General features: G+C 47.5%; 1 protein-coding gene across 1 annotated transcript in view; it reads right to left on the reverse strand.

The window, feature by feature from the left end:
- Positions 1–14,052: 14,052 nt before the first annotated feature.
- BACE2 (beta-secretase 2) overlaps positions 14,053–21,913 on the reverse strand; it is an 82,208-nt gene continuing 74,347 nt past the window's right edge. Inside the window, exon 9 of the mRNA XM_032462364.1 lies at positions 14,053–20,907. Within this exon, the coding sequence (XP_032318255.1) occupies positions 20,654–20,907 (254 nt within the window). The 3' untranslated portion in view covers positions 14,053–20,653. The remainder of the gene's footprint in view (positions 20,908–21,913) is intronic.

Consider the following 21,913-nt stretch of genomic DNA (forward strand, 5'->3'; position numbering starts at 1 on the left):
GGAGTAACCACACACACGGCAGTGACTAGATGCGCACCGTGTTTCCTCAGAGGCGTCTCATCCCACTGGAGACGCAGCTGGGGTTGACCCGTCCGTACTGTGAATTTCAGGTCCTTGTATCTGGTCACGATTCCTTCTGCTCTGGTTTATCATCGCTCCTAACCTCCATTTCTTTCCAGAAGTCCCTTTGGGGCGCTCGTCCCTGCAGGAACACGTCCCGTGTTCAGTCTTGTTTGACTCAGAAGCTTCCCCGCTCTCCCGCCTTCTCTGAGGCATCTCTGTCCCGTTCAGTGGTTTCCCTTCACCCTGGCCCGCGTCTCCCTGGTACAGAGAAGAGCTTTCGGGTTTTGCCTTTTTATTCCTGACGCATGGAGGCCAGGTAATGAAAGAATGAAATCCTGTGACTCGAAGCCACCAAGTTTGGGGTCATTACTTAGAGCAGCCACTGGAAAGTAGAGTGGTGGGGTATCGAGTCAGCAGCCGGGGGTGAGGGTGATGGTTCTTTCCAGAGACTGTGATCAGGGCCTCTCGCTGCTCAGACTTGAGGTTGAGGAGGGGCGGGGGAGGGGGAGCTGACGCCGTCTCTGTGGGGCGAGTCCATCAGGTGACAGGCCTGCCTCCCCCCATCATTCTCTCCACTATGCAGGGGAGTCCAGGGACTAGAAGGCGCTGGGAGAAGGAGCTGGAGGGTGGAAAACCTGCGTTTCAGCCCAGGCCTGGTCCCTAACCAGCAGATGCTCCACATCTGGGTGCCTCAACTTCTGCACCTGTGGAATGGGCACATCTCCCTGACCCAGGGACCCGGACACGTGGGCGCATCCCCAGGCCTGCTGGGAGGCCACCTGGGCGGCGCCGTGTGCAGGGTTGTCCTGATCCTTGACCTGCACCGCCTCCACCTGCATCTCGTCCTCCTGAAGCCACGCTGTGAGGCCTGGAGAGAAAGCCTCTGTCCGGGACCCAGGCCCACCCCGTTTGGCTTCGACTCACATGAGTGTGTGAGGGGCCGCAGCAGAACCAACCCCACCCCGGTCCCCAGGCCCCCAATTCCCCATTCTGAGCCCCTTCCCTGCCCCCAGCCAGGCTGTTCCCAGCTCTCCCGGCCCACCCGCCTCACTCCATCCGCAAACATTTACTAGATGTCTCCTGAGTAGGACCAGATACACGGTGAAGTGAGAACAGACGGGAAGCCTGCTCCAGGCAGCAGCAGCCCCGTGGGGGGACACGCGTTAGACCGTGTCACCTGGAGGATGTGTCCTTACCCACTGAGGTGCCGGCTGGGGGAAAGGCTACGTCCCACGGGAGCCGAGGCCACAGAAGCTGAGCTCGATGTGGGATCAGGGAAGGCCCCCCAGGACCTGAGTTTCCAGTGGAGATGTGAAGTCTAAATGGGCAGGAAGGGGGCAGGAGGCCCAGCGGGGACAGAGGCCCCCTGGCAAGGGGGAGCTCCACCCCTGGAGGAGTTGGAGGGACCTGACCAGGAGGCTGGGGTGCAGAAAGGGAGGGGAGTGGGTGCCAGAAGGAGCTGGAGGGAGGGCAGAGTCTGGGGCTGGACACTGGGCAGAGCCGGGGCAGAGAGAGGACAGGTGTGACTCAGACGAGAAGCCACAGGTTTCAGTGGGGACATGGACTGAAGGAAGTCCGGGGTGTGCAGAGACCAGCTACTCTGAGGGGGCCCACCAGGGGACTCCAGGAGCTGGGATGAGGCGGGAGAGAGACCAGGAATCTGCCAGGTTCAGAAGGTGCTCAGGACTTCTGAACACCATGGATTAGAGTCAGAGAGAAACAGACAGAGACAAAGACACAGAGAGAGGTAGAGAGAGACTAGGAGAGACAGTGAGACAGAGACAGAGAGACACAGAGAGAGACACAGAGAGACAGAGGGCAGGAAGAGGACCCGAGCCCTGGCTTCAGCAGCGAGCGCACAAGTGCTGGCTCCGGGGCTGGGCGCGGGGAGCAGAGGAGGAAGTCCTCTGAGGTCTGGGAGTGACATTCACCTGGAAGGTCCTGAGTGTCTCCAGGATGACTCTGAGGTGTTCAGTGCAGACGTTGCCCAGGCGGCTGGATTTATGGGTCTGGAAAGTCCTGGGAGAATTCCGAGCTGGAGACAAGAGTGTGGAAGGCCTGGGCATAAAAGGACAGAACGCTAGGAAAGGGGGCTGCTCGAGCCCTCCTGGGCTGGTCCCTGCCTCACCTGCAATCAGAACCCATCGGCTGTGGCCCCGTCCCCTTGGCAGAGGGCCGTCCCCTGCTCTCCACACCATGAGGGTCACAGCCTCTTTCCAGAGCTGCCCGGGGACGCTTTGCCTCCCACCTGGGTTTGATCTCCCACACAGACCAGAGTAGACACATTTTCGTGTCCATATCTCTCTGGAGGGCTCCCTCCTGCCCTGGTCTCAGCTCTGTCTGGTGACCCTGGGCCCCTGCACGCCTGTCCCTCTGAGCACTTGTCTATACCTCCATGGCACCCATCCTAGACCACCTGGATGTATCTTTCCCCAGGATGCCTGCACTGACCTCTGCCTGCCCCCCTGCTCCGCCCCCCAGACTGTTCCCAGCACAGCACCTGGGGCCATCTCTGTTCCAAGTCAGCTCCGGGGAAGTCAGCCTCGGGAGTCCTGCCAGCAGCTCCCATCTCAGCACAGGCGTGTCCCGAGTCCCAGCCAGGAGCCAGGGTCGACCGCCAGTGCCCATCTCCTCCTCCATGGGCCTCACTTCCTCTGCCGGATGCCCTGGCCTCCCCGCACTGAACCCATCCCATCCCCAGGGCCTTTGCACATGCTGCTCTTTACCCTGATGTCCCCACGGCCCTGTCTTCACACCCTCAGCTCCAGTGTCACCTCCCAGAGAGCCCCCGGACCACACGGGTTTGAGTATCCCCTTGTGTCTTGAAAACCCTCAGACAGTCTGGTTCGCACACACTCCTTTGAGACTCAGCCCAGGTATCACCGTCAGAAACTCACGCTGGGTGTTGCTGTTCCGACTTCTACTGGGAATCCCCAAGACTCCAGGCCAAACGTTCCCCATCACTCGTGTGCTTAAAACTGGAAAGCTGGCCAGCGGCTCCTCACGCTTTCAGTACAAAGGGATCCCCGGGGATCGGTCGGACGGCAGATTCTGACTCAGTGACCCCCCGGCTGGGGCTCTGCACCTCTTCCCCGGGACCCGGGATGTGGCGTCGCTACTCCCAGCCCAGCTTCAGGGGTGGGGTCTGGACAAGCAGACGATCCTCGCCCAGGCATCTGGGACACCCAGGGAGAGGCTGGGCCCCCACCCTCTCTTCCCACCGCTGGACGAGTCACCCCACCTGCCGAGTGTGGGGTCGGCAGCGCCCACTCTGCAGCACTCGCTCCACGATTCACAGGAGGGGTGATCTGCGGCTGGACACGGGAGAGGGCTCAGTGGACATACTCCCGGGGCCCACATCTGGGGCCCAGGGCTGACCTCTAGCTCTCAGCACCGGCCGTGCCCGAAGACCCTCCTGGCTGTGCGCTCCCTCCCGCTGAGTCATCCAGCCCCTCTGCCCCGGCCCCAAACCCCCCACCCAGACAGGCCCAACAGCGGTGCCTTCCCGGGCCGTCCCTCCCGGGGAACCTACACATTCACCTTGACTTTCTCCTGACCCAGACCAGTCCAGTCAGCCTTGGTGATGGCTGAACATGACCACAATGGCCTTACCCTATGTGGGGACCCTCTCTGTGCCCAGTATGGCTGTAGCCCTTCCACACTGTAATCTGGCCCAGTCCTCACCAGGGTCCCCAGGGAGGGCTATCCTCACCTCCTCCAAGACGGGGAGATGGAAGTGAGAGGCTGGGACCACCTTGCCGGGACCACAATGCTGTGGGGTGAGGGGGGAGGCAGGGTCCAGGCAGTGGGCAGTCGGCTAGTCCCGGGGCCTCGCCTCTCCACTGGCCACCGAGTCAGGGCCCGGCGAGCGAGGGCAGACGGGGGTGGGGGTGAGGAGAAAGGACACGGTCCTGCCCTGAGGGTCTCCCAGGCCCAGCAGAGAGCACAGGACACACTGTCCTCCCTCAGGTGCACACGCGCCCCGACACGCACACACACTGGTCCACACTCACTTGTGAGCCCCGCGTGCTGGGCGCAGATGAGCGGGAGGTAGAGGCCACTCAGAGACATGGGGCTTCTGTCCGGGGAGGGGATGGGGCAGGAAGCAGCAGCTCACATGTGGGGACAGTGATAAAGGACGTGTTCCCATATGGAGGTGCAGCAGGGCGTTGTGGCTTATACATGAGTTACCTTGGATCTGAGGCTGAAAAAGCCTGTCTGTGGCCCGTCAAACATGCGCTGTCCACCTGCTCTAATTATTACAGAAAAGGGTGCACTGACCAGAAGTAAAGAAGGTCCATGTTAAAAGTAAATACGAAACGCCCCTCTTTGCAGGACACCAGTGCTGTCCCTCCTTTGAAAATAAGACCCCCTTCGCGGGTGCCGAGGCCACACTGACTCACCGTGCACGTGCTGGGCTGTTCTTTTTCACTTTGAAACCTTGAAGAAATGTAACACTGACTTGTTTAATGCTCTTTGTTCTGACAAGACAGAAAACTGTGCTGGAAGCCCTGCTTCTCCAAAGCGGTTTCTGGGAGGAGCCTGGGAAGCACGCTTCCGGACTGGTCCTCAGTTTGGCTCAGATAAAACCCTTTTCTATTCTTATTGTTGATTGTTTCTTATTTTCACTGACAGTAGCCATGTCTCCTGGGCAGATCAGATGGACTCTGTAGAACTAGACGGGTGTTCAGAGTAGGCTTTAACTCCTTCTGCATTGGTTTGCCGGGGCCCCCAGAATTAAACACCACGAGCTGGGCGGTGTAAACGACGGACATTTATTTTCTCACAGTGTTGGGGGCCAGAAGTCAAGGTGAAGGTGCCAGCAGAGCTGGCTTCTCCTGAGGTCACTGTCCTCAGCCTGTGGGTGGCTTGCTCCCTCTGCGCCCAGGGGCCCCGGGGCCGCTTCCTCTTCTTGTGAAGAACGCCTCATGTTGGATCAGGGGCTCCCCAGGGCCCTCATCTTGTCTTTTTTTTTTTTTCAAAGTAATATTCTCTTACTATGATTGCTATTTTACTTATAATTTTATCTGAAAGAACCAGCAAGCAAAATAGACAAGAAAATTCACAAATAGTAATAACAAAATAGTATTCTTTTTTTTTAATTGAAGTATAGTCAGTTACATGTCAATTTCTGGTGTACCGCACCACGTCCCAGTCATGCATATACATACATACATTCGTTTTCATATTCTCCCTCATTTTGTCTTAATCACCTCTGTAAAGACCTCATCTCCAAAAACGGTTACGGTCTGAGGTGCTGGGGGGGTGGGACTTCGCCATATGAAATTTTGAGGGTGCACAATTTAGCCCTTAACAACTTCTTTTGGTCCATGAAAAATATGTTAAAAAGTAAAGATGTTAAAAAGTAAAGATGTGAAAACCTATAGTGCATAATAAACTGATGAACATAGTTCAGATTCTCTGCCGTGAAGGGAAAAAAAACACCCTCTTTTCAAGAATCCACAGAACATGGAAACTGGCCTGTGTTAAGCCACAGTCAGTCCCAAAGTTTGGACATATTACAGATAAAACTTACTGATCCCAGTACAACCAAAGAGGAACCTGGTAGGAAACAAAAAGTTTTCCAAAAAATTCTCTACATCCCTACGGTGAAGGAGGAAAGAAGCTGAAAAATGACAGAGTTTGTAGAAAATAATGATAAAGACACTGCATGTCAGAATGTATGAAATACAGTTCAGCCAGCACTCAGAGGGGTATTTACTGCCACCAATGCTTTTATCAATAAAACAGAAGGAAAGCAAATAATCAGTCAAAAATTAGAAGGGAGAGAGGAATAAAAGTAAAAATGGAAATAAATAAGAGCAGGAAACAGCAGAACTAACCAAGGGAACCTTTAAAAAATAAATCCCTAACATCAACAATAAAATGGACAAGTCATGAGCCACCTGATATACATACTAGAAAATGAACACAAATACACAAAACAGGAAATAAGGAGAAAAATGACTACTACTAAAGCAGGAGAAATGGGGGAAGGAATCATAAGACAGTTGTGCCCAACTTTTAAATGTAATTTGGAAATCTGGATTAAAATGGATGCTTTTATAAGAAATATAATTTATCAAAACACTTTAGTAGAGAGAGAAAAATCTAAACAGATTATTTCCATAGCAGACAGAGAAAGTTGTCAAGGTGCTAGCTCTGCAAAGAACACTGTGCCCAGAGAACTTCTTAAGGGAATGCTACCAAACTTTTAAAGAGCAGATATTCCACTTCTGTGCATACGCTCTTCCTGAACACAGGAAAAAAGATTAAACATCCAATTCTTTCTATAAAGTGAAGGCAACATTGATCATACCACCGGACAAACTGCAGAAAAGAAAACTCGGCCTGTGAATGTGTTTAGAAAATTCTAAGGAAAACATGGGCAAACAGAACCTAAAAGCACATGAAAGGAACACCACATCATGACCAAATGAAGGCTACTGCGGAAGTGCACATGGTTCAGTATTAGGAGATGTCATAATGCAACTCAGGATGTTATTAAATCTAAGAAGGTAAAACCCAGTAATCTCCCTAAATGATGAAAAGGCACCTAACAGAATTGTAAGATTTATGATGATGTTTTCAGTAAAAGCAGACTAGATGGTGTATGAGTCAGGGTTCCTCAGAGAACCAACAGGAATTTGGTTCCCGTAATTGTGGAGGCTGCCAGGTCCAAACTGCAGGGCAGGCTGGAGGCTGGAGACCCAGGGAATTGTTGATGATGCAGCTCAAGTCCAGTCTGGAGGCAGAATTCTCTCTTTCTTCAGGGACTTCAGTCTTTCTCCCTTAAGACCTTCAACTGATTAGATGAGGCCCACCCATATTCTAGAGGGTAATATGCTTTACTGAACATCCACTGATTTAAATGTTAATATCTTATAGTAGCTTCATAGAAACATTGACACATAAAGTTAATCATCACAGATGTGGATATTCCTCAATGTAATAAATTATATCTTTCTCAGCCACTGGTGTCAATGTTTAAAGTTGGGAACAAGATAAAGATGCCCATTACTATTTTATCCTCCATTAAATGTACTGGGCAATGTAATGAGACAGGAGAAAGGAAACAGGTGTAAAATTGGAAAGACTGATGTGATACTATCACAATCTACATGATACAATTGTACACCTGCAAAACCCAAAATACTCTTGAAAAATCTCAAACAAAAGAATTCACTAAGAAAGCACAATACAAAATTAATACACAGAAATCATCAGCTTTCATATTCCCAAAAAATCAACCAGTTAGATTTAACAGGAGAAAAGATCTCTTTCACAATAAAAAAAAAAAAGACTAGATAGAAATGAATTTAAGAAGAAATTGGCAAGACTATATCAAGAAGCTTAATGTTCTGAAGGAACAAAAAAGAAGCAATTAACGAGTAGAGACATATTTCCTCTTCTTGGATAGGACATCTCGACATCAGAAAAGTGTCAGGTCTTCCTAAGGTAAATTATTTATGTGATTTATGTGTATTTTGGGGGGCATCTTTATTTTTTTTAACATTTTTTATTGATTTATAATCATTTTACAATGTTGTGTCAAATTCCAGTGTTCAGCACAATTTTTCAGTCATTCATGGACATATACACACTCATTGTCACATTTTTTTCTCTGTGAGTTATCATAACATTTTGTGTATATTTCCCTGTGCTATACAGTGTAATCTTGTTTATCTATTCAACAATTTTGAAATCTCAGTCTATCCCTTCCCACCCTCCACCCCCCGGTAACCACAAGTCTGTATTCTCTGTCTGTGAGTCTATTTCTGTCCTTTATTTACGCTTTGTTTTTGTTTGTTTGTTTTTGTTTTTGTTTTTTAGATTCCACATATAAGTGATCTCATATGGTATTTTTCTTTCTCTTTCTGGCTTACTTCACTTAGAATGACATTCTCCAGGAGCATCCATGTTCCTGCAAATGGCGTTATGTTGTTGGTTTTTATGGCTGAGTAGTATTCCATTGTATAAATATACCACATCTTCTTTATCCAGTCACCTGTTGATGGACATTTAGGCTGTTTCCATGTTTTGGCTATTGTAAATAGTGCTGCTATGAACATTGGGGTGCAGGTGTCATCCTGAAGTAGATTTCCTTCTGGATACAAGCCCAGGAGTGGGATTCCTGGGTCATATGGTAAGTCTATTCCTAGTCTTTTGAGGAATCTCCACACTGTTTTCTATAGTGGCTGCACCAAACTGCATTCCCACCAGCAGTGTAGGAGGGTTCCCCTTTCCTTGGGGGGGGCATCTTTAAAAGCTAATTCAAATGTTGATATGAGAAAAATAAGAACAGCCAGGAAAACTTTGAAAAAGAAGAATGTTGTGAGTGAAGTAGCCACAACAACTATTAACACATAGTATAAAGTTTTAATACCACAAGAAGAAAACATGCTTATAAGTTCCTCTGTAAATCTGGAGTTGGAAAACTTTTTTAATAGAATCAAATCAGAAGACTTACTAAAAACTGTTTAGTAGATTTGAACATGTGTGTGTGTATACACTTTTCTCAAAGGTAAAAACAGAAAACCAAAAACCCAACATAAGGAAAGCCAGAAGACATGACAAACGGAAACAAAAATTTCAAGTGATAATCTCACCCCTTTTTTTGAGCAAAACAGTTAACCATCACATGTGGTGCTTCCTAAGCGGCAGGCATTGTCCTGAGCACTTAAAAAGATTGAGCTCAGTGATGCAGTATTATTATCAACCCCATTTCATGGCTGGGAAAGTCAAGTAGGAAGGGTTATTTTGCTGAGTAATTTGCTGAGATCACAGAGCTACTGCAAACAGACCTCCGTATATAAAGCTGTAATTTTTGGGGGGTGTCCTTGTGAAGATCTTATTTTCTTTTTAAAAATTTTTAAAATAATTTTTTTTAATTAAAGTAGAGTCAATTTACAATGTTGTGTTAATCTCTGGTGCACAGCATAATGTTTCAGTTATACATACATATACTCCTTTTCATAGTCTTTTTCATTGTAGGTTATTACAAGGTGTTGAATACAGTTCCCTGTGCTGTACAGCAGGACTTGGCTGTTTATCTATTTTATATATAATCGTTTGTATCTGCAAATCCCAAACTCCCAATTGATCCCTTCCTACCCCATTCTCCTCCCTGGTAACCATAAGTTTCTTTTCTTTGTGTGTCTGTTTCTTTTTCTCAAATAATTTCACTTGTGTCATTTTTTTAGATTCCACACATAAGTAATATCATACAGTATTTATCTTTCTCCTTCTGGCTTACTTCACTTAATATGACAATCTCCAGGGCCATCCATGTTGCTGCAAGTGGCACTGTTTTATTCCTTTTTATAGCTAAGTAGTATTTCATTGTATAAACACACCACAACTTCTTTACCCAGTCATCTGCTGATGGACATTTCGGTTGCCTCCATGTCTTAGCTATTGTAAACGTTAAAGCCTGTACTATTGATACACCAATATATATGACTTCCTAGAAAACAACCCAATAGAAAAACGGGCAAATGATTGGAAGAGTTTATAGAAAAGGAACTCCAGTTGGCTGTCAAATACATGAAAAGATGTCTAAAGTTGCTCATAATAAAAGACAGGCAAATTAGAACTTTGCTGAAAAATCATTTTCCACTAATCAGCTTGGCAAAAATTTGAAAGCTTAAAAATCACCTTCCTGATGAGAAAACAGGGAAACAGGTATACTCACCCACCACTTGTGGGAGAATGCCTTGGACTTGCTCCCAGAAAGGGCAATTGGACAGTGTTTGAGGGGTTACAAATGCAGGCGTCTTCTAACCCAGCAATTGCCTTCCTGGAAATGAATCCTCCAGGTGGACGTGGCCACATAACGATGTTTGGATAAGGTTATTCACTGCAGCAATGTTTGTCAGAGCAGAAGGTGAGATGCTGGCGACATGAGACTGGTGAGACGGAGAGTGACACATGCACTCAGTGGCTGTGATGCCTCTGGAAAAGTATCTGGAGCCATTTCCAAGGTAAACTACGTGAAACCAGAAAGAAAGCAGACCAGTGTATGTAGTCTGTTACCTTTTCATGGAAAAGAGAGGGAAAATAAGAATGTATGCTGATCAGTACCTAAAGATAAATTGGAAGGCTGCTGGCAAACTCATAAGAGGTCACCTTGGCAGAGGTGGGGGGCAGTGGGAAGGGGTTGAAAGTAGGCAGATGAGAGGTGAGGGGTGGGAAGGAGATTTTTCACCATATATTGTTTTGATCTTTGAAATTTGTGAATGCATAACCTATTTAAACTTAAATTCAAACTGGCTTAAGCATTGTGTTATATGCCACAATAGGCATTAAAAAAAAGAACATAATATAAAAGGCACAAATATTAGAAAGGAGCTATGATTACCATTATTTGCAGATGACATAATTTTCTTCTCAGAAACCCCCAGAAGATTAAAGCCAGGAAGAAACTTGTTAGAAACAATAGTTTACTAATGTGGTCAATTACAAGATGGACACAGAAAAATAGGTGTTTTCCGATATCTGACAATAACCAATTTTAAAATGTTATAGAAAAAAATATCCCACTCATAGTGTCAACAAAAAATTCAAAACCCTTGGGAACTAAGTTGTCAAGAAGTAGGCATGGATCAACGTGAATTTAAATTTTACTGAGGGACGTGACAGGTGCCAAACAAAGACACAACTACACCATTCTGTTGAAGTCAAAGGCTCGGTTTTGTAACAATGTAAATTCTCTCTAAATTCATCTGTAAATTTAGCATGATTCCAAAACAGCCCTGAACAGGGTATATCAGAGACATCATCCAGCATTTCTGAAGGATATCCAGAAAAGAAACACATGGTAATGTCACCTGAGAGGACTAACCAGGGGGATAGCATATATTAATCCTGTATTAGTATTAATAATATTATTCCTCCTAGGAATTAAGTCACATCGGCAAGTGGACCCAGGTGCAAAAGCAGATCCACATGGAGAATCAGAGGGGGACAGAACTGGCCCTAATAAGTGCAGGAATCTAGAAAATGCTCAGGGTGGCAATTACTCAATCAGCAGGATCAGTTCTGTTGGCTGGTCACGTAGAACGCAGCATGAATGTGACTCTGGAAACATGGAAGCAGGTACCAGGGCAAACCAGACTAGGGGGCTGCCTCTGCACAGCAGGCTCTAAAGGTGGGTAGGGGTGAGGCCGGTGACCACTGGTTTTTGTGATATGCCTCTCTTGAGATTATTTGAATTTTTTAAAATGATGTAAATGTGTTACTTGAATAAAAATAAAAGTTAAAAATCCCTAAACCATCCTTTTCTATCCACGAGTCCCACTTCGTGGCGTAACAGGTTAGTGTGAATTTCACATACTCACTAAACTGTTACATTTTATACTCTCACATTCATATTAACATATTTCTCTTTAACCATGGATGCGATATTGGCATATTATTCAGCAAATTGCTTTTCTTGCTCTACCCTAGTTCCTGGTCTGTCCACATTTCTGTTTCTTTAGAACAGATTTCTAAGAGAAGCATCGATCCAGCGATGGCTTGGCTGTTTTTCGGGCTCTCTAAAATGACTTCTCCAGTTTACACTCCTCATCAGCAAAATAGGAAATCGCTCATGCCTTAGGCAGCTTTGTGCATAAAACCTTTGTGCATTTGATTTTTAGCTACTTCAACATTTTGCATACGTTATTAATAAGGCTGAACATTTGCATGTTTCTTAATCATTTATATTCCCACTTTTGTTAGCATTTGTTCATAATCTTTCCATTTCTACTGGGCTCTCATGTTCTTCTTTGGTGTTTTAAGGGTCCTTGGGGTTTGTTTAAATGAGGTAAGACACACAGAAGCAGAAATAACTGTCCTGATGGCAGAAGTGTGTTTTGCTTACAGATCACTAGAGACAGGAGGCGGCTTGTGCCCGGGGGGAGCACCATGTTGAGGGAGGGGGCAGCGGGAGGCAGAGAGGACACAAGAGCATTTATTGTGGTTTCTGTAGGATGGAATGGGGCAGGAAGGGTTAATGGGCTTAGGGTTGTCTAGACTGAATACCTCCAGCAGTCTTTGGGGCATAGGGACTGTCTTAAATGGTTGGTACCTGACCCTGGGGTGATGAGGGCAGGGAGACAGTGGCCCAGTGTGAGAGTCATAAAGGATAAAGAAGGTCTTAGGGATGAGGGTTCTGGATTGGTTGGTTTGCATTTGAAAGACACACACCCAGGTGATTTGTTTGCTTGCAGGTGAGTTTCTTGTTCTCTCAGGAATTGGCCAACCCTAGGAGTCCATTTTCTTCAGGGTCAGCAAGTTCCCAGAGGTCAAAGCATCAGAATATTTGGAACATTTGGATGTAATTTTTATATGCAATGAAACTTTTCAGTTTTATTTATTTACTGCGATGACACTTAAGACCTTGGCCTGTGGAATCTCATTCTGTGGACTGAGATCTTCCTTTCTCTGCACCTGGAATCTGTCCTCTCTGTGTCCCCTGCCTTCCACTCCAGGATTTAAAGAAACAATTTTAGGAACAATGTGTACTTGATAGGGCTGTTCTGAGGATGAAATGTAACACATCTAATATGCCAGAATTTGCTATTCAATAAATGTTAGCTTTTTTCCTTATATTTGTTACAAATATTTTCCCCAATATTTTCTCTTGTAGCATTTTAATCTTAGCATATATCCTATTTAATTTTTAAAAGTAATTTTCCTTCCAGTCTTTAACCTTAAAAAGACGGTAGCTGAATGGTTGAGCTCATGGGTCTGGTAATCAGACAAGCTGGTTTTTCCATTCTGGACTCTGCCAGGGCAGCGAGGGCCTGGGGACTTTTTGGCCCCTCACTGACTCAGTTCACTCCACTGTGCCATAGCCAAGGACCTGGCCACCAGCTGGAGATACGTGTTTGAGAATTGCTTCCAAGATTTACTACACATCCAGCCAATATATTTTGCAGATTCTATTTTGGAGAAGAAGGGAGAAGTGGACATCTTTAGTTGCTGGATGTAATTTAATTACAGACACACTCGATTAAAAGTTGCCTGTGAAAGCCACAAGGAATGAAAAAAAAAAAAAAAGCACGTTAAGTCCTTCCATAAAGTTTGACAACAGCCCCACTTAGCGGCAAACACGCGGAATCACATCCGCAACGCGACGCACAGCAGGTGGATGGAGAAACTGATCAACCTGGAGTTCCGCGTAAGTGAGAACTGCAATCAAACGGTCTCCTTCGTTGTTAGAAATTAAATCTCCTATTCTGTTCCTCCAGTAACTATTGCTTCGCTTCCAAGTGGTTAGACCTTCCTCTTTTTTTCCCCCTTGTCCAGGTACTGTCAGAAAGCGTCTAGTCACTGAAAGTGTCCTTTTCCGGGGCTGGTGCAGCAGCTTACTCCTGGCTCGTGGATGAAGGGCATCTCCACTGAGCATTTCTGCTTTCTGTGAGTTGGCGCACACCCCTCCCTGAGAAGGACCCACTCACCTGGACCCTTAGGCTTCTGGAAGGTATGACTTAGCACCGCACCTGGGAGAGAGTGTGGGGCAGAGAGAGCTTTGGTCCTGGCGGTGGACAGAGCGGGGTCCACTCCAGGGACAGCCGTTTCCTGACTCTGTTCTCCGAGGCACCTGACTTGGAGCCGCTTTCTCACCTGCAGAATTCAGAGAACACACCATCCTTGCTGGGTGGTTGTGGGAGTGGGTCGGCTTGGACATTCTCAGTCTGGACATTTTCAGCCCCCAGCCCACCCCTAGCCGCTTACCTGTGCTTTCTGAGTGCCTTTCCTACGGGTTTCTCTCCCCTCCTCCCCGGGATGGTTCTCACTTTCTCAGGTAGTTTATTCTCCCTTTTCCAGCATATTTTATACCTTAATGATTGGACTTGGACTCTCCCTTCATTCAACTTTATCTCTGATACTTTCCAGGAACCCACATTAAAGCAGTGGAGGTAAGCAGATGATGACACGTCGCCGACTGTAATTCCAGAAGTGTGACTTGAAATAAGTGTTAAAAAATAAATCCAAACCCAACACGTTGGAAGTATTATTTATTCAAAGAAATCAAACTCTTTTATCTCCTTTTCAATGGTATACATCCCAAATTAGTGGAATATACAGGTATAAAAATAAGACTATTGTAGAAAATTCCACTTTTGAGGTACGTAACAGTTTGGATACTGGTCAGCAGCTCAGATGGCATCTTCTAAAGTGGAATGAAAACCTCTGTACTCCAGCTCTTGGTCCTATTACAACTTCAATTTAAATTAACACGATATACTAAAAAATAGAGGAAAATTCCAAAGCATTTTCAGAAATACAAGTTACACTTAAGAATTGTGTGTTAAGAATGTAAGTCCGAGATACACACATAAAAGACATTTTCCAAAGCACTACTTTTAGCTTTTTTTTTTTTTAAGAGTACAAGGTTTGCAGCTTTTCAGCCAGTACAATTAACACTGCCAGTGCAGAAATTACTCTTTTTGAGAAAAAAATGAGTGGCTTCTTTAAGTGACTGAACAAAGGGATTTTAAACTTTAAGTATATTTAAGTGTGTGAATCAACACAAATAGCAGGAAATACAACATTCTAGATGACAAAAAGTCGTCTTTCATCAGCACATGGTAAATCTCATCCATTCTTTTCCCTCTCATTGTAACAATTCCAACCCTAAACAGAATTTGCAGCCTCACTGATGAGAATGTATAACGTTACATCCGCAATCAGTAAAATGAGAAAAAAACAATTCCAAGTCTGTTACCACCAGCAGCAAAGAACACAAAATAGTACAAGAGACTGGAGTCATGGAAGTTTATTTTTGGTGACTTTCATTACAAATCAATAGATCCTTCATTAGCTTTGCTTATTTTTCTGTTTCTCACAAAGACAATTTTTTGGGAATGTGAGGCTCATGGGAAATTTTATTTCAACAGGTGAAATGACACAAGCTGAAAACTTACACCCGGGAGCTTTCAACTCCACCCACATGTAGCGTGTGACAGAGGAAAAGACAAGCCCTTTTGGAGACATTTGCCTTCTCATGCTCTCCTGACCCATGCCTGCATCCTGAGTAAAAATACAAATATGACAACCGAAGTGCGGAAATCCCATGGGAAAACCTCAATGTCAGATTGGGCCAGGTTGCAAAGACTTCCAAGATTTCGTCTCCTTTTTGTGGTATCAGTTGTATGACAGCTGTACTCGACTTACTCAAAATCATATTTTATAAATCTATAGTTTGTAATTACATCATTTATAATGATAAATCTCCATTGGCAAAATACTCGACTCAGACTGATATGAGTGGGTACCTCTGTGTGCTGTGCACAGTTGAGACTTCACCCAGTTGATCTGACACAAATAACTCTCCAGCTGCGGAGAGAGCCGCCCACTTCTCACCCCTGCTCCCAGGGCACAGGCACTCTCCGACCACCAGGGATCTAGAGGCGAGACAGACATTTCACCCTGACACCCTTTCCGGGATCCTGAGATGCTAACTGGACATGTCAGGAATCACCGGCTCATCAGCGACGCCCCAACAAGCACCCGAAGGCTTCATGGGGCATGTGAAGGCCCTGGAGCATCAAAGATCAGGCGCCCAGAGTCGCTCGTGCTGTGTCTGTACGTGGGTCTATCAGGAGCCTTCATGTGCCTCGTGCCAGCCTTCAGGCACCCGGTGCCCTGCAAGAGCACGTGCGCTGTGCAGACACACAGCACGACGCGGTTTAGGAACACTGGGCATCTGTGTGCCTCCTCTGGCTCTGAGAGCCCAGAGAGCAGAGGGACTGGGAGGAAGCACTGTGCTGACTGGGTGATGTCGTGTCCTTGAGACATTCGTGCTTATTAACTCCAGAATCTGCTGCGCGCAGAGGTTTTGCAGACACACTGCAGCACCAGGACGCCTGGCTGTGCGCCCACGTCCACATTCCACAAGGCTGCTGACTCGGGGCATCGGGCTGCCTCCACCCGCCCCGGGAAAGGCACTCTCACCAACCCAGGGCGCAAGGCCAAGGCAGGGGCTTTGCGTTCATGGCTTCACGGATTCTAATTAGGACCGGTGTGCACTTGGGGATGGCGAGGACCACGAGGACACTGTGCACAGGTGCTCAGAGGGGATAGTGGTGCCCCGCGGGAGCCTCCCGCTGTTCCTGAAACTCTTCTTTCTGGAAGCGCCCCTGACAAAAGGCGTCCCGGAGGAGTGCAGTCAGGAAGCTGCTGGACTCTAGGTCGGTGGGCTGGCCAGCAGGCCGGGTGGGAACGGCTGTCTGAGCTCCCTGGAGGCCGCGGTCAGGAGCACTTCCCTGATGCTCAGATCCCAGGCTTGGTCAGCTCCTGACCCTGCCCTATGAACTTCCCAGGTCACAACCTTGAACCCGCAGTCTGAGAACAGTGTCCTGCTTGGGAGCTCAGGTATCTCTAGTTTTGTTAGAACAACAGAAGTGACAGCTGCAAAGAACGTTTCTCTTAGACAAATTATAACTCCTGAGAGGTTCCTTTGGAAAATTCCTCACGAGGCGGCCGTGCCAAAAACTTGGGGAAACGAGTTTCCAACGTCCTGGGATGTCCTCAGTTTGCCCAGACCTCAGCAGTCATCTGCTGACCAAGGGATATGGCTTCTGACCCCATCTCCCTTCCCAGGTTCTCGAATTTTCCAAGTCCCAACCATCGCCTGCTCTTCCTTGAATGAACCAGTCTTCCTCTGGCAACGTAAGGGTAAGGGGCCACCTTTTCTCACTTTGTCCACGACCGGGTCATCTGGCACACGACGCCAGCTTGAATGTTCTTGAAGTTTGGCATCTGAAGCAGTGTCAAAATAAATCACATCTCCAACGGATCCAGCAACGTCCAGGGTGAAAGAAATGTGAGGATTCCTGACATTGAAGCTCCTTTTCCAAAAGAGCTAATCCTGCTGATTTTGTTAAGCACACTTTTGACTATATTTTTATTTTCCCTCCCCACTCTCAAAACATATTCTTCCACCTCACTATTTAACTGGTTGACGGCCATAAGTTCAAATCTGAAATTCTTAAAACCCACTAGAAATGTGCACAGTAACTTCTGTTGTGTGCCAGTTTCTTGGCACCAGACATCTAGTCTCTCTCTTGGCAAAACCCATAATTTTACATTTTATGATGTTTAGTTGTTTTCCCTAAAAAAGAAAAAAAAAATTGTAGTGGCAAGTTTTTCCTCAGAACAGTTCTGTAATCAATTCTAATAAGTTTGTGCAAGAGAAAAACTCCCTGGGATTCCACCCAATTATTTGGTTTCTACTAATAAGGATAAAGTCTGGGGAACTTGATTATTATTGTTCATGGAACAGGCTGCTGGGCAGTGATTTATTTCAATGATATGCAGTGGCACATGGCCAGAACTTGGAACTGAACATGCTCGGCAGCCCCACCAGTGCAGGAGTGGGGGGACCTGGTTAGAGGCACTTAACACGTTTCCATTTGAGAGGAGAATCTATTAAATAAAGAAATAATCCTTCCTCTCCTCTTAAAGGAGATAATAGAACCCTCGAATCAAAACTGCTTTGCAAAATCTATTACCCAAAGCTCTGAGGAGTTAATGCCGCATGGCTGTGAGTTACTTTCATCGTTTTCAACCATAACTGACCCCAAATTTACTTCCATCCCAAACCGCTGCATTTCACAATGAATCAGATTTAAAAAAAAAATCCTTTCCAAAAGTTTGGGAGTCAGCTGTGTTCAGGGAAACGTTCCCTGCCGTCACATACAAGGAATCTGTTCTTTAAAGCCAAGTACTTGTTTTTGGTTATAAGGAAGACGAAACAGTATATGGTAGATGCCAGGTGATCTGACACCAATGACTTGTGGTGCTTTTAAATTCCAGAGGAATAAACAGAATCAATCCCCATCGCGTTTCTTGCTACGCTTCATAAACAGTTTTGGTTCCTGAAGAAAGGATTTCATTTCGGGCTTCTGAATAACTTATCAAGAATATAAAGCATCAGCCTATTTTAAAAAACGATGGTTCACGTAGAAGCATCCATTCCCATCAGAGAGCTGACAAGGTTCTGACAACAGCCTAATGCAAAGTTGCATCTTTCAGGAGAGGACCATCCTCAACACCTTCCACAGTGCAGGGTAAAATCAACACCCCCCAAAGGACTGCTGCCTCCTTTCCTGCTCAAAGCAAGCCTCCTTGAAGCTAGGCCAAGCTAAGTATCAATTCACATAAGTGGAGGAGGTGGGTGTCACGAACAGGGCTTTGACTCAAAGTCCAATTTTCAGCAGCAAAGCACGCCAGGAGAATGTCCCGCAGTCAATTGTCTGTTTCATTCTTGTTGCTAAGTTATGCTTTTGTAATTTAAGTCTTTCCATTAAAATGTCACATCCAATGACACTGGAGATGAAAAGGTAGAGAAATCTGATACGAAATACAGAGCATCAGCACAAACTCCATTCAAATACCCAAGCTTGAAAGCAACCCTGCTGTTCTCAGATACTCTGGGCACACTGCCGGCTTAGTGTGCTGTAACAGGAACGCTCCCCGGCTCGGACACTGCATCCGAGACGATGAAACAGGAAGACGCCCACCTGAAGAAATGAGCAGCAAAACTAACCGGGTCATATCCTGCAATTCCCTCCTTTTATTTCGGGGGTTTGGATTTTTTTCAGAGCAACAGGAAGGCACTGTCTAGGGGTGTTGCCTTCACTGTTAGGTCAAGTGGCCCACAAAATGGGAGCCCAAGAGAAACCAAGACGGCGAGGAGAAAACTGGACTTCCAGAGGTTTCTAACTCTGAAATGTATTTTGGAATTTTTACCTCACAAATGGCAGAGACCAGAAGTGATGATGAGGTTCTGATAACAGAATGTCCTGCTCTCATCCAATTTCAAGAGGGCGTCCCCGCCATGGCCACGCCTGAACTGCATCTTGAACACACCAGATTCGTGTTCTAAGATGCAACGCAAACCTTCTCCACAAGAATCCTACAGATTCTTGTGGCTGCTGGAGAGTCTGTGAGGACACCACGACACACATCCATGGCTCCACAACTCTTGGGCACAGTCATGCATTTCTCAATACGGAGGTGACCTGGGGGGACAGTGAGCAGGGCAGGTGGCTAGAATGTCCATATGGAACCTGCTTTGAACACAGATAACACTCCAGCCAGAGGAGACACCTCCTAGTTAGCCCTTCCAGTGGGACTGGATGATACATCCAGCCCATTCCAACAGCAATGCAAAGGGAACACAGCGAGAAATGGGATACTGGCTTTAAACCCTTCTTCTAATGACATCAAGTTAAAGGCTTCTGCTTTTCTTGGCCAAAGGCCTCAAATAAATGACGGCAAGGGGGGAGTTCCCCAGATAAGGACACCATTGCACACCCAACTTGTCCCAAAGACTGAACAAGCCAAAAGGAAGCAGCAGGCAGGTCAGCTGCTTGACAGGCTTGGTTAGGCTGTTTCAGACGGGTGTGCCTGAGCCTGGGCGGGGGTTCAGGAAATGCAGCACATGGTTTCAAAGCACAAGGACAAGCAGAAGCTCCCCCACATCCTCTGCATGTCGCGTGCCTCCCGTCCTCTGAGAGCTGGTCGGAAGAACAGGCATTCAGGCCTGTCTCTATTTCCCGAAAGAGTAATAAGCAACCTGCCTTCAGAGAAGACTTGGAAAAAGGAACGAGCTAAGTGAAATAGAATTTGGTTTTTTCTCCTTAAAAACAGTGTTTATTCATTTTAAGTGAAGAGTAAGCACATGTGATGATAACCACCTTGCTGACAGAGCTTCTCCAGGCCGAGGTGTGGTTCTGCACCGGGGACGTCTCGCCTGCTGGAACGAGGCTGCTGTTCAGCGAGGGCAACGGCTGGAACCAGGCTGCCTGTGCCCCCGCCCAGGCACAGGACCCCGGGCAGAGGCTCAACAGAGGTAGTTTTTGCTTTCATACCCACAATACTATGGAAGTACTGAGTACAAAGGAGAAGGTTTTCTCCCCACTCAAAGGCTTTCCATCTTCAGAAGAGGCTGGTGAAGACGTGAGTGATTCTCTCTTCCTAGTGGACTCCAGCTCCTGTTCAGAGCGCAGACACACCCAGAAAGGGAGCCTGCCACTCTTTTTCTGACTCAGAAGGGGACAGGATGGTTAGATCATCCAGCCCCAGCCTTCTCCTGCCATCTTACTGGGAGCCTTCTTGTACCGTCCTGACCCAGGTTGAGGCCTGGCACAAAACACCCTTAAATGCAATTAATACAAAAAGCTTCCCATTAGTTAAGAGGAGTTATAAACTATATGCACTTGTTTTTTCCCCAGAGGTGGGAAGGAGAAGAGAACTAGCCAAGGCTTGTGGGGTTTTTGTTTGGTTGGGTTTTTGGTGGCACACCTAGATAGTTTGGCATAACCAGCTACAGAAAGCCTGAAGCTCAATTCACTCTGTTTTGATTAAGAATGAGGTGTCTTTTATTGTCATTTTCCTTGGAAGTAAGGGAGAAAAGAGGAAACTTTAAAATCAAGGATCAAAATACAGTGAACCTGGAAGGCATCTGGGAGCAGAAGAGATTTAAGACTAATGGACACAGGAAGAAACCCTGCCTTATAACCCCTGCCTGCTGCGCCTGAATTTAATTGTCTCCATAGTTGAGTTCAAGGTCGGGTGGGTTCAGCCCTGCTCTTCATTTCCAGCGATGCCGGACCAGAGAGGACTCGTCGTTGACAACCTCGGGGTCGCGGGGGAGATGCCGACACCGCAGCGGAAGTAGCAGCAGGACGATTAAGGTAAGAAGGATGACTCCACACACGCTCATCAGAGCATAGGAGACAATCCACAGAACAGGCTCATTCAAAGGCAGGGCGGGGACGCAGTTGCTGGCTGTGTCGTCTGTTGAGAAAGGCCCAGAAATTTCAGACACCGGAGCACCTGCGATTTCTGAGGAGACAGAAGCGGGAGAAATCCACAGCTATGAAATCAGCAGTCCGCCTCCACCCCACGACAAAAGAGAGAGCCCTTGGCTTTATCAGACCACAGTCAAGTCACATTGGTACCCGGGCTCCAAAGGCCTTGGCACCTGAGCTCGCACCGAGGGAGGTCTCGGGGGCTGTGTGTCTCCAGAGGGTCCGTCCCCTCTGTACGGACTGACAGCCTGCTTCAGGGTCTGCAAGCGCTGAACCCACGTGGCGAAGAGCAACGTGCAGAGGGGCACGTACGCAAGCATCAGGCGCTTGGTGGGGGCTGGCAAGGCCAGAGCGCCGCGCTGGGTGGGGCGCCGCACTGGGGGGGGAGCACCGTGCTGGGGGGGGAGGAGCGCCGTGCTGGGGGGAGCACTGCGCTGGGGGGGCACTGCGCTGGGGGGGGAGCACCGTGCTGGGGGGGTGCCACGCTGGGTCGGGGGGAGCACTGTGCTGGGGGGGGGAGCGCCGTGCTGGGGGCGGCGCCGCGCTGGGGGGGCGAGCGCCGTGCTGGGGGTAGCGCCGCGGTCAGTGCCCGGCAGGGAACTGTGTTGCTGGTGCTTCTTCAGCGGAGATGAGCAAAGAAAAGTAAGGAGAAGAGCAGGAGAGTCTGGAGCAGAAAACTCAGCCGCACTTGCCTGAAGCCTGGGGCTTTCCCCGGGCGGAGTCAACCTGAGCGCATGTCCCGTGGTGGCTTCCACGTTACGCAACACCCTCACAACAGCCTCACCCACACTCCCCCTAGGTTCCAGGACCAGAGGGGTCGGCCTGGCTCCGGGGACCCTTCCCCGCCCCACACTTGTCCTCTGTCACGTCTGCAGTGTACGGAGCACCCAGAAACAAGAGTGGTAAGTTGGTGCGATACTATGACATAACTGGTAACCAAAAAACATGGCTGCCATCACCTGGTAACTTTTGCAAACAGACTCTAGAAAAACTCTCTTCCTGGGGAAGGAAGCTGAAATGATTTCTTAAAGCAGGTTTGG

Source organism: Camelus ferus, chromosome 1 (assembly GCF_009834535.1).
Source record: "Camelus ferus isolate YT-003-E chromosome 1, BCGSAC_Cfer_1.0, whole genome shotgun sequence".
NCBI lineage: Eukaryota > Metazoa > Chordata > Mammalia > Artiodactyla > Camelidae > Camelus > Camelus ferus.